Source organism: Chelonoidis abingdonii, chromosome 2 (assembly GCF_003597395.2).
Source record: "Chelonoidis abingdonii isolate Lonesome George chromosome 2, CheloAbing_2.0, whole genome shotgun sequence".
NCBI lineage: Eukaryota > Metazoa > Chordata > Testudines > Testudinidae > Chelonoidis > Chelonoidis abingdonii.
The window spans coordinates 284,243,301-284,256,067 of NC_133770.1; the positions used below are offsets into that span (position 1 = coordinate 284,243,301).

The window sequence follows — 12,767 nt, forward strand, 5'->3', positions numbered from 1 at the left end:
GTTATCTGGACTTTTTTTGAAAAGAAAAAGAAAGAAGTTGCTTGCCACAAAGTTAACCATAACTTTCACTTTTACTGCTTATGACTGCATTTTGCAACTTTGAAAATTATTTCTTATACTAAGATATACTTCTTCAGAATTGGAGACTGCAAACAACATACACGTAAATATTTAGAAGCATTCAGCAGCTACCAAATTCTTTGAATACTTTTCAGAATTAACTTCAACAGAAACAACTCAGGTAATTCACGCTGAGCAGTCTTACCAGAAAAAAATTCATGTAGTTTGACTTCCTGTGTATCGTAACTCATACAGTTTTACCCAGTTACTCCTGTATTGAGCTCAGTAACTTGTACAACTAAATTAGCAGAATTTCCACATATTTAAATCATGGAAAGAAACATTTTAATCAGCTCCTTTCTTTCTCCCTCTGCATTTCTCTTTAATCTTCTATTTAATCATATTCTAAATGTCTTGAAAAATAAAATTTCTTATTAATGACTTATCTTTATCATTTGATAAATGCTGATATTTTATAATTTCTTTTACCTTTATTTACCAAATATATACATTTATTTTAGTTTTCTTCCTTGTTTCTGCACCTGCATCACATACAATGAATTGCCAGGGGACACAATACGAGCTAAATGTTAGAGTTAGGTTAGCAGATGGCGCTTAAACCACATTTTTTGTGACTACTGTTAATTGCAATGGTGGATTTCTAGGATTATATTACTTGACAGAAAATATAACTGGTGCTATCATATTTGGCAGTGTCCTATGAAAAATATGTCAAAATACCAGAAAAAAATCTGAAGCTGTAAACTGAGAAATATGTATTTAATTATATTAATGGACTAGCTCCCTAACTAAAGTATTATTAAAAACAAGAGCTGCTTAGCAAGTCTTGTAGTTCACATATCTTTGTAAAAACTTGCTAGAAGTTTTGACAAGTATTAAGTACGGACCACAAAGTTCGCTACAGTGAAGTATCCTCCAAGTACCAGAGAAAACCTAAGGGTCTATGAAAACAATTTTGAGATGACTATCTTACTGTATCTGAAAGTTCCCAGGTTTTATTCCATACAATAAAAGATTTGAAAGAAAACAACAATAACTAATGTCTTAATAAAAAATGATTGTCTCAAAAAAAGGTATATGTATATTTTTATTCCGGGGATTATGTAAAGCCATTATCAAGATTTTGGGCACTGAACACTAAGATAATTTTTCCGTCATTCCACTGTGTTATCTATTATTTTTAGATATGGGATTGGAACTTTATTAAACAATTCATTTGCGTATACTCTCTCCTCACCTCCTACCCTCCAGCTCTACAAACTAGATGGCCTAAGGATAATATTTTGAAAAGTGCCTAGTGATTCTGAAATGCCTTAAAGGGACCAGCTGTATAAAAGGTGGTACTCAGCACTTTCTGAAAATCAGAACTTGAAGATGTTACAAAAGTTGGGTACCCAAAAATTGACACATTCAAAATCACTGTTCACTTTTGAAAATCATGACCAAAGTCATCCTAATCTCTCCTCCTACATAAGTTCTCCAGACCACTTAGCATCATAGTTGCCCTTTTCTTCAACTTCTCAAATTAAATATCCAAATATAAAGGTGATAATCAGAACCGATTTAAAATATTTATGGTTACATTTTCTACCCCCTTTTAAAGCACTCTAGCATACTATATACCATATAAGCCTTTGTGATGGCTGCTGCACACTTCACCAATCTTCACTAAATATCTATAACTCAAGGATCGTAGTATCTGAGAGATACTATCTAACGTTAATACATGAAAATCCATAAGAAAAATATACATAAACTAGTTTTATTGATGTGTGTTGCTTTGCACTTACCACTAACATTTCAACTGTACCATTATTTCTCCTATATCTCCATTCACCTAATTAACTAGCATACTTTTCAATATTGCTTTTGATTAGGGAGTTTATGTAGATCATTTTCTGATTCATCGACTCTGGCAGTATTTTTTTTTCTGAACACATTTGGATTTCCTTTAGAAATCATTCCTGCTAAATTTCATTTTTGGTCTCAAATTCACTATACATCTTATAATTATGAATACTCTTTCTTGTGAGGTAGTGAGTGTAGTGGTCAGAGTGGTGGACAGCATAAGAATTTCTGTCTTCTATTCCTGATTGCTATTAATTTGTTGTGTGACTCTGAGCAAGTAATTGAATTTTGCTGTGTCACTTTCCCAAAACATCAGAGTTGTAGTAAAGTTTAATTGACTCTAACTTTTACAAAGCACTAATATCTTTGAAGTTCTGAGTATTATAACCATTTCTCAGTGTTAATTTCCTCCACTATCTTGTCCAACCATAAAGACTGAAAAGATTCATCTGGAGTTCCTCAATCCTCCTTTGTTCATTTCCTGCCCTTCTGTCATAAGTAGATAGGTAAGGTAAGGGTTAATTTTCTTTTCCTGTAAAGGGGGAACAAAGAGAACCAAACACCTGACCAGAGGACCAATCAGAGAACTGGATTGTTTAAAGTCAGGGGCGGGAATTTGTATACTCGGGGTCTTTTTGTTTCCTCGGTATGGGTAAACCAGTTTTTCTTCTATACTCCATCTTATCTCAAAGTTTCTCCTAAACAGTCTTGTATACAAAGGGCATGGTGTAAAGCCCCTGTTCCCAGATCTGGACTTTATCGTTCAAATCTGGGTCTTACCTGAACTCCCCAAAGCTCACTACCTGCTTGGTAATTTTTCTCTCTTGCCACCCAACTAGGCTATTGGGGTTCCTACGTACCCCCCGAGAGTCTAACTCCCTAACTCCCTGGGGACCCCCAAGACCCGAGCCCTGGGTACCCTCTCTTCTCTCCCACGCTTTCCCCGCTTCCCTGGGTTACCCGTGCGAGACTAGACTCACTTTTGAAACAACCAAGTGGGGGGGGGACAAGCTAGCGTCCCCGACGAGAGCTTGCGTTCCAGCGAACCACAGCTACACACAAGAGATTCCCCCTCCCTGGTCTCAGTACATAACTAGAGAAGAAACTCAAACCAGGAACAGAGATGAGTCTTTTCTCTTTCTCCCGTAGCCCCATGCTCTTCTCTGGAAACTAGAACAATAGCCCAACACCTGGCTTTCCCTTCCCTTTGCGTCATAGGAAAAGGAATCTCCCCACCAGTTCAATAAGACTTAATAAATATAAAAAAAAAACTTAACAAAAATCAAATTAATCTCTGCATTAAGAACTTAATACAGGCTCTTGCTTAACAGCAATAGAATATAACCAGTCGATTCAAAGAATAGCCCGGATTAACCAGTCCGCAAAATCAATATATACAGTAAATACAACACAAAGCTTTCATCATAGGCGAATTACTTTTGCTTTCCTTGTGTACTCCCGATGTTTAGCGAGAATTTGCCATAAGACTTGGAGTTAGAAGAAAACTTGTTTACCCATAGCCGAGGAAACAACAAAGACCCCGAGTATACAAATTCCCGCCCCTGACTTTAAACAATCCAGTTCTCTGATTGGTCCTCTGGTCAGGTGTTTGGTTCTCTTTGTTCCCCCTTTACAGGAAAAGAAAATTAACCCTTACCTTACCTATCTACTTATGACACCTTCGTTGAATGGTGCCTTTAAATTTAGCTACTTGAGACAAAATAATCCTGCCATTTATTATGTCCCCTAACACTGTTTTGACTTTGAAGGTATCTATCCCTAGATTTAGCAAAAAACTTTCCTGGAAAAATTCCTGAATCTAAGGTGTGAATATAGAAAGAATTATCAGCATGCAAAAATAAGCAAATTTTAATTAAATAATAAATCGCCAGATAAACTCCGAAAAATGTTGACCACCTTCAAAATCTTGATTCTTTTGTAGCTTTTATATTGCAAAGTTACCAGAGCCTGCAGCTTCCATGTTTAAATAAAAAACTTGGCCCTTTTTAAAAAGAGTTTCCAGGGACTTATCAACTTTTAGGGATATACTAATGTTAGAATGGTCACATGAGCCAGTGATCTGAATCCCTTTGATATTTGAATTCTTCAGTATTTGAAAGACCATGAACCAAAGGGGAAGTCACCAAAATAAGGAAATACCCAAAACCTCTGAAAAAGCATACAACAGTTTGCAGGGATCTGAATTAACAGGAGAATCTTGGAAATATTTGAGTCTAGATGCCATTGGACAGACTGTGTCAGAACTCCAAACATTTTTTTAAACTGAAAATAAAGTGTCTGGATGAAGATTCCATCCCCTTGATGTACACGTCTCATTTACTAAACATTACATTGAGCTTCTGTGAAAGACCTATGTTGGAAAGTACTGTCTACCCAATGCAACCGTCTGCTATTTTTAGAGGCATTTCTATAGATAAAACAATAGTATTTTAAGCCCAGGTTTATTTTGGGTATGAAATCCTATAGAAGTCTGCTATAGTGCATTCGTGAGCACAAGTTTACAACTGCCAAACGGAGACAGGTTCAATTGAATCAAAGTAACTGGAAGAAATACTTTTCAAGAAACAAGCACGATAACAACACTTCCATGTTATCTCATCCTAATTGTGGACTTTAATGGGGAGTGAAGAGAGTGTATGAGTGCAAGAGAAAGTTCTACAGAGAGTAAAGATCAAGTATATTGATCTATTCATATTCTCAAAACTATAAGAGAATGCTGTTACTTATGAATAGGATTCTTCCAAATTCATGGTCCATTTGGTCAATTTCACAGTCAAAGGCTTTTAAAAATTGTCAATTCCGTGCTTTTAGATATTTATTTCTGAAATTTCATGGTGTTATAACCATGGCAGTCCTGACCTAAAAGAGGCTGCGGAGGAGGTTGCATGGCTATTGTAATGAGGTTGCAGTATTGCCACCCTTAATTCTGCACTACTGCTGACAGGGACACTGCCTTCACAGCTGGGCAGGCGGAGGGCAGTGGAGACATGAGGGTTGCATGATATGGGGGGAGGGTCATCACTTTTTGGGGGTGGCAGGGCCAGCCTTACGGGTGAGCAACCGCCCATGGCCCCATGGTCAGGGGGCGCTATGGTTAACCTCCCCTCAGCCAGCCTGAGGCCTCATTAACTTCAGAGCGCTGCGCCTGTAGCTGGGGAGGGGGAGGGCGAGAGGGAGGGCCAGGGTGCCAGAACCTTTGCAGAAGTAGGAGGGCTACCAGTACTGGAACCAAGGAGGCTGGGAACCATGCCTCCCACTTTTTAATATGGATATAGTTTGGGAGACCAGGGGGCATTGCCCCCACAAACTTCAAGCCTCAGGATCTGGTCCCCCACCACAGAGCGCAACCCCTGCTGGTGCCGCTCCACATCTGCCTGAGACTTGCAGTTTGGGGGAGAGGCAATGCCACCCTTGCCCTCCCAAAACTGTACCCATGTTAACAGGGGAAAAGGTCCCAAGCCCTGTTGGCTGGAGGCGCATCCAACCATGTGCCAGGTTCCATCTGCTAGTCCCAGCCAGGCTGGGGAAGGACGACACTCCATCTTCTCTTGCAGGGGCTGCTCCTGGGGCCCAGTCAGACCCACCTCTGGGAATCACCCCCAGCTGCAAGAAGCTCTGCAGTTTCTCACTGTACAGTGACACCTCTCTATTTGCAGCTGGGGAGTGATGGGGACAGGAAGCAGACCAGAAGTGTGGAACTTCCTGCAGTCGGGGAAGGTTCCGAAGGTGGGTCTGACCTGTCCTCGGAAGCAGCCTCTGCAGGAGAAGAAAGTCCTGTCCCTGCCCAGCCTCACCAGGACTAGCAGCTGGAGCCCGGTGCATAGCAGGAGTCCTGGTTGGGGTGCCTCCAGCCCTGCCTTCCACTGGAAGATTTCACTAGGGAGAACAGATTTCACAGTCCATGACACATTTTTCACAGCCATGAATTTGGTAGAGCCCTACTTATGAAATATACTCTCCCAGGTGAAGCAGCAATTTGGAAGAATCTAAAAAACTCTTTTCTGAGCTTATTTTCTACTACAGGATAAGAAAATATTGAAAAATTTGGGAACAGAACTTGGTTCCCTTTTGATCCGTTGTATACATTATGCTAGTTCCCCCTTTCTTCAGGAGCGCTGGGAAGGAATTTTTTCCTCATCATCAGAATGGCTGAGGCAGGCTGTGTTTATTTTTCTTCCCCAAAGTAGTTGGGGTGGAGTACGGGGGTTAAGTTATCATGTCACAACTTAATACATAAAACTTGTGTCGAATGTCCAGTGCAGGAATACAGTGATCAGATAAAATGAACTGGAGAAGAGTTTGAAGGAGAGCATCCCTTCTTGAAACTGAAAAAGTGGGGTTTGGGGCTCTGGGCTCCTAGCTCTCATCAGAGGAGAACCAACCACACTCCTTTTCCTGGTCCCCCATTAAGAGAGCTGAGGAAGAGGATTTGGGGCTTCTCTGTCTGGATCAGCAAGGAGCCAACCCCGCCTCCCCACACTGTACAATATGTGCTGGGCACTCCCAGATATTATAAGTGAACAAATCTATGGTCGAATTAAACCACATCCATGGCTTCCTGTCTTTCTTCCAGTGTGGACAGACAAATGAGAGATGTTGATTTGCAGAGAAGTCAGATAGGATTCTGATTTTCTTTCACGTAAGTGGTTCTCTGCCAAGAACCTATATTTTAAATGGACCTGCTAGCAAAGAAGTGAGTGGTTTAACTTTTTTGCAAATTGACTTAGTTTCTGGAATAAGGAAATTTTAACCATTAGTATTATTATTTTAAACAGACAGGTTTATAGACAGAAATTCTGACAGATCTAGCTCTCTTTAGGAGTTCTCTACAGAGACCTGTAGGAACTAGAGGATTGTAGGATTCTTCCAGTCACTTAATTGTGTATCAATTTACACTTTCATCATTACATCTAACTAGACATTACCATAACCAAATACAGTATGAGTAATATATATCTTATTCTTTCCAACCGTTTTTGAAGTGTAACTGTAAGTGACGTTATTTCCGTAATACACATACACTGATTTCAATTTAAAATTAGCTGATTTGTTTACAAGACAACATTCTGATTAAAATTTACATACTTAATGAAATCATCAGGAAAACAAAGGTGCTTTATTGTACTTTGTTTTGAATCATTTTATAAAAATTACATATATAAAACTCCTTACCAGGTTTTTCAGCAGCGTTGATAATTCCTTAGTAAGTGTTGAAAATTTAACAAAAGCAGTGCCAAGATCTGGGTTATCCCGACTTAAAAAATTACTTCCAAATTTATCTAAAACTTGTGCATAGTTCTCTTCATTTTGAACATGATCTGAAAAGAAAGGTTCAAAATTAGCAAGTTTCTTTCCTATAACTATCTAATTTAAATCTATACTGTACTGCAGAGTATTAATGAAACCAAACTGGTGAATTCAAAAATCAGTACCACTGTGTCAAGAAAAACAAATTACTGCATTTACTGAAAACTGGTTATTTTAAAATTAAAAAGGACTAATATAGTCGGAAGTGATTTTTATGTCACCATCTGAATTTAAGGTCACATGTAAAAATAATCAATGAAATACAAAATTTATCAATGATTAATAAAGTAATCTACCTGAGAAAAGTATGATAAAGATCTATTTAAGTGGGAACATTAGCTTGTTTTTCAGAAAGTACAAGTATCTTTTTTTTTTGTGATGTATTGAAATTTACTTGGGAATAAAAATCAAAATGAAGTTATAGCTACTACTATTAATAGGAGCATATTTAATTACAAACCAAACCATGAAGTCAATATTATTAGAGGTATAAATATAGGATATATTTGACCCCAATCTGTAAATTAAGCAGAAGAAACGGCCATCATGTTTTGTATTATTCATAATAGAATGTCAGAATTTATTTTTCTAACTGTAGAGATAAGATCTCAATGGAAAAGAAAATATATCACAACATATCCATGAGGAATGTTATATTTTAATTTTGAAACACTAATTGCACATTGAGGATAACACGATGCTTAGACAATTTTGAAATAACCATGTTTTGATGTCAGAACCAAACTATGAAACTAAAGAAAATTATGAATAAAATCCTAAAGAAGAAAGAGATTCTGAATTAAGAACCATTACTGTGTACTAACACATCTTCTATTTCTTTTCTCTTCCTCTTTTTCTGGCATCTCTCTGCTCGTCTCTTTGTTTGTTTGTGTCTCCCATTTGAGTACCACCATCGAGGAAAAACTCTTACTATGTACCCTTTAGGGTAGCCTTCCAACAACCCAGACATCACAAACTACTATACCAAACATGAACAAGTAATGGTGAGAAGGGATACCTTAGTATACCACTGCATGAAGAAGGGCAGGTTAAGGGCACAGAGTTAAGACTGAAAAGTATATGGTTTGTGATATACGGTAGCTAGAATAGCATATGTCTGTGGGTGAGGAAATAGACAGTATGTACTGTAAGGTAACTTAAGTTTTAATTTCCTTGATTTTGTGGTTTTGAGTCAGCTTGTGATGAGTGTTTTGAGCCTGAGTCTGACAAGTCATTTAAGATAATTAACTGTGAGTCCTCAGGGCCCAGGCAATCCACAAGCAAGGGTCTAGTCAGGTGACTCCAATGCAGGTATATAGGCTCCTAATGAAAGGAGCAACTCCAGTATGCTCAACATCGTTACCTTGTTGGGGATACTCTACTCGCTACTTCTGACAGAGTACTCCTGCTCGCCTCTGTCCCTGTTCCAGCTTGCTCCTGCCTCAGCTCTTGTTCCGCCACAGCTGATGACCTGGCTGTCCTGATTACAGTGACCAGACTGCAAATGTGAAAAATCAGGACAGAGGGTGGGGCATAAAAGGAGCCTATATAAGAAAAAGACCCAAAAATAGGGACTCTCCCTATAAAATTGGGACATCTGGTTACCCTAGTCCTGATACACATATGGTATGTGTAGCAATCTCAACTGTTTCCCAACAGTGTTTTGTGAATTAACATATACAATCTCATACATCTTTAACTATTTCTGCTGTGAGAAAGTTTAAATGATTTGCTTGGAGCAGTTCCGGAGAAGATCTTTAGTCAGCTATTATTCAATTCTATATTCTTTTATTGCCCTCATCAATAAAACACCTTCAGCAATGCATAAAGCAAGGTGACTAACATCTGTGACATGTGGTTCATTCTCTCATATCCTTTCTGGGGCTGGGGTGGGGGAATTATATGTGCTGTGGAGAGTTGTTTGGGAAGATTTTTCTCTTTCTCATGCTTTTTAAAAAAAATGTATATGTTGCTGTGTGTGTATGTTTCAAAGAGCAAGGTAAAAAGTGCATCCTGCACTTGGAGCAGAAGGTGGCAAGGTATGTGATGGCCATCTGTTCGAGTGGAAGTTTATTTCACAGTCTGGGAAAAATGAAAAATCTCTGTCTCCTGCACAGAGTTTTAAGTGATCTTTTAGATATCCTGGGCCCAGGCCAGTAAGTGTCTTTTAAACACAAATAGAGACTTTGACAGGTTAACATGTGCTCATAGTAGTTTGTCTTGCTAAGTGTACTGTAGCATTTTGTACTAGCAGGAGTTCTAAGGACCAATGGTTTCACTCCCAGGTATAATACATTGCTGTAATCCAGATGAGAAGGGCAAAAACATATATAACCAAGGCCGGGTCATTGTCAGCCAGGATGGGTGGGGATGTAGTTTCCTGGACAACCAGAAACACTATTTGTGGATGCTGCAAGGAAAGAGCTTAGCATCAAGGAGAAATCTAAAAGCACTCACAAACTACAGATTGAGCTGACCAATTATGGGTGTTTATCTTCAACCAAAGAAGCCTGTATCATGACTGAAAAATACTCAAAGTCCCTTCCTCTTCCCACCAGCATAACCTCCATCTTGCTCAATTTCAATGAGGTCTTCTTCATTCATGAATGGATTTCATCCAAGCACTGGGCCATCTTGCTAGTAGTTGCATAGTCACAGACAGTAAAGGATAATTAGAGCTCTATCATCTGCATGTTGCTACCACTTAAGTCCATGTCATTTTACCAGTTAATCTAGTGGTTGCGTGCAGATGTTGAACAGGACCAGCAAAAAAAACTGATCCTTCTGGGATTCTACAAGTGAGAGGTATAGTGAGAAAGGTGCAGCGTCCCATTTCTACTCTTCAGGCATGAAAGGACTTTAAAACTATTTTAGAGCCTTCTCCTGACTCCTTTCTCAGACAAGACAACAATATCTACAGATCAAGAGAAAGATGAGAACAGATGAATACCCTCCATCCATTGATAGCAGGAGATCATCCATCAGTGCCACTAAGGATGTTTTAATCCCACATCCTGACCTGAATTCAAATTATGCTGGGCCAAGGATATTGCCTTTAATCAGAAGAGCTTGTAGTTAGTCCTGAGCTAACTTCTCTATAATCTTGCTCAGGAACAGAAGTTTTTTTTTATCGGGCAATAGTTAGAACAGATGTATCCAGGGTGGGTTTCTTCAGTGTTGGTCAGACTATTGTACTCTGAAAAAAAATGGAAGAGAAGACTACTTCTCTGAATGAGGAAATGGCTATTTCAGTTATGAGTGGCACCAGCTGCTTATGACTCTCTTTCACCAGCCAGGAAGGGCATGATTCACAAGTCTTAGGTTGAGATTCTTTCGAAGTATCCAATACTTCTTGAGAAGCAAATGTATTTAAACTCTGAGAATACAGCTACACTAACTTGTGTATGTTTTTTTTCTGTTTTTGTTTTTTAAAAATCTTTAAAAGTAAATCCTGTAAGTCTAATGTTCTTCCAACAATGTTTAATTTCTTCTTCATTTGCAATTGTGGTAATGACACATCTCACTATGCTCCTCTTCTGTCCTTTTGTATTACTTACTCCTGAGTGAATTCTGTGCCAAAAAATAAAAATTCTGTGCATAATATTTTAAAATTCTGCAAAATTCTACAAATTCTGCTCATTGGGGGTTTCAAGGTGCAGGAATAATGGGCCTCTGCAGGGGGATCCAGGTAAAGGTGGCTGGGGCTCAGCAGCGGGCGTTCGGGGGGGAGAGTGGGGTGTGGTTGCAGGGGGCTCAACAGGATGGTCCAGGTGTGGGAGGTGGTGAGGTTTGTCGGGGTGGGGGTTCAAGTGCAAGGGGTAATTTGGGTGTATGGGACCTCCGGCTATGGGGGTTGCGGGGTGCCCATACAGTAACCCTTCCCGCCATGGCTGCGGAGCAATGGAGGCAGGAAGTGGTGGGGCTGTGCAGAGCTTCCTGCAGCCAGGGGCACCTTCTGGGGTGGGTTTGATCCAGACCCAGCTGCTCATTGCAGAGGAAGAATTCTTCCCATCCTCCCTAGACCAACCAGAACTAAAAGCAGAGCCCAACGTATGATAGGAGCCACCAACTAGGGCTTCCCCTGCACCCCACCACAGTGATTTACTGTCCTGCCAGCTGCTCCGGATGCCCGAAATGGTGCACCTGCGCTGCTGGGGAGGGTGCGTGACCATTCTGGTGGCTTCCTTTTGCTACCCTGTCAGAAATCATTTTTCTGTGGGAAGCAAAGAAATCAGTGGCGCAGAATTCCCTCAGGAGTAATTATTTTAAGCCTCCAACACTGGTTTGTTCAACATTTCTTTATTAGGTTCCCCTCCTTACCATGTTTGAGGCTTTCAAAAAAACCCACACACATTATGGACACATCTCCCAGAATTAATTTTCCCTAGTGGGAGAGATAAGGCTATAAATGCCAACATGAATCATGTTTACTTCAGATAGTAAACATTTTCTCCAAGTTGTAATTTTTGTCTGACAGTATTTGAATTACAGAAAATAAAGAATCACCATTTAATTTCAGATATAAAGTTGAAATCTTCAAGTGCTGCAAAATACTATTTTTCTGTTGACTTCCACACTTTACTTTTAAAACCATGAATTTCACCACAATCCATGTGCATTATCCCATGATGCATGAATCATCTTAGACACTAAAAAAACTTGGCAGAATGCCTCAAAAGAATTACACTTCCAAACCCTTTAAAAAAAAATCTGCCAAGTACTAATTTCCACTACAACCAGAAGAGAAAACCAAATGTCTTTTCTTAAACTCAGATCAAAATTATGAAATTGCTCATGATCTTTTAACTGTATTTTGGAAATAAGATTTTACAGTGTATATTTATAATTAATTTACATATCATCATTTTCCTACTTATTGCAAACACAAAAATTAATGTTGTCAAATGCCCGAAGTTTTCAGTCATATGATGTTGTGGATTGACAAATAGTAAAATATGTTTTTAATAAGACTACATCTGTTCTAAAAGCTTATGCTTTTAATCAAATATCTTGGCATAAAAACCGAAGAAATCATTATGAAATAATAAAATGCATATTTTTTATGTAAAAGGTATTCTGTAAATATGCACAACAGATCTCAGCTAGTGAAGAGTATTAGCTGACTCAATCCTGGCCTATTGTGTCACAGGGTTTGTTCTGGGGTGAAGGAAGAATTAGGGAACCATAGAAGCCAGAGAACAAAAAGGTCCACTAGTTTATCCTGTTCCTCTCTTTGCCAATGCAGGATTTCACCCTACAGTATATTTCTTAGTACTTTGTTCAATCTACTTTTAAAAAAGGTGGTGGTAATGGCTATTCAGAACAATACCACACAAGTGTTGGTATCAAGCGTTAGCCGGGCAAAAGGACATATGCTTCCCCTCCCTGTCCCAGTTAGAAAAGGGAAGGAAGGAAGGAAAAGGCTGATTATCCCAGAATGATTGTGGGGAAAGCCCTCTGGAATCTGAGGTAAGAGACAACACCCAAGTGCAAGTTAGACTATTTTCCAG

The 12,767-nt window shown here is 39.1% G+C and overlaps 1 protein-coding gene across 8 annotated transcripts in view; it reads right to left on the minus strand.

Annotated features, from left to right (window-relative positions):
- ASAP1 (ArfGAP with SH3 domain, ankyrin repeat and PH domain 1) overlaps window positions 1–12,767 on the minus strand; it is a 374,925-nt gene that overhangs the window by 141,239 nt on the left and 220,919 nt on the right. For all 8 annotated transcript variants that reach the window (XM_075063243.1, XM_075063244.1, XM_032762910.2 and 5 more), the window contains one exon: window positions 7,123–7,268. In XM_075063243.1, coding sequence (XP_074919344.1) covers window positions 7,123–7,268 — 146 coding nt within the window. The remainder of the gene's footprint in view (window positions 1–7,122; window positions 7,269–12,767) is intronic.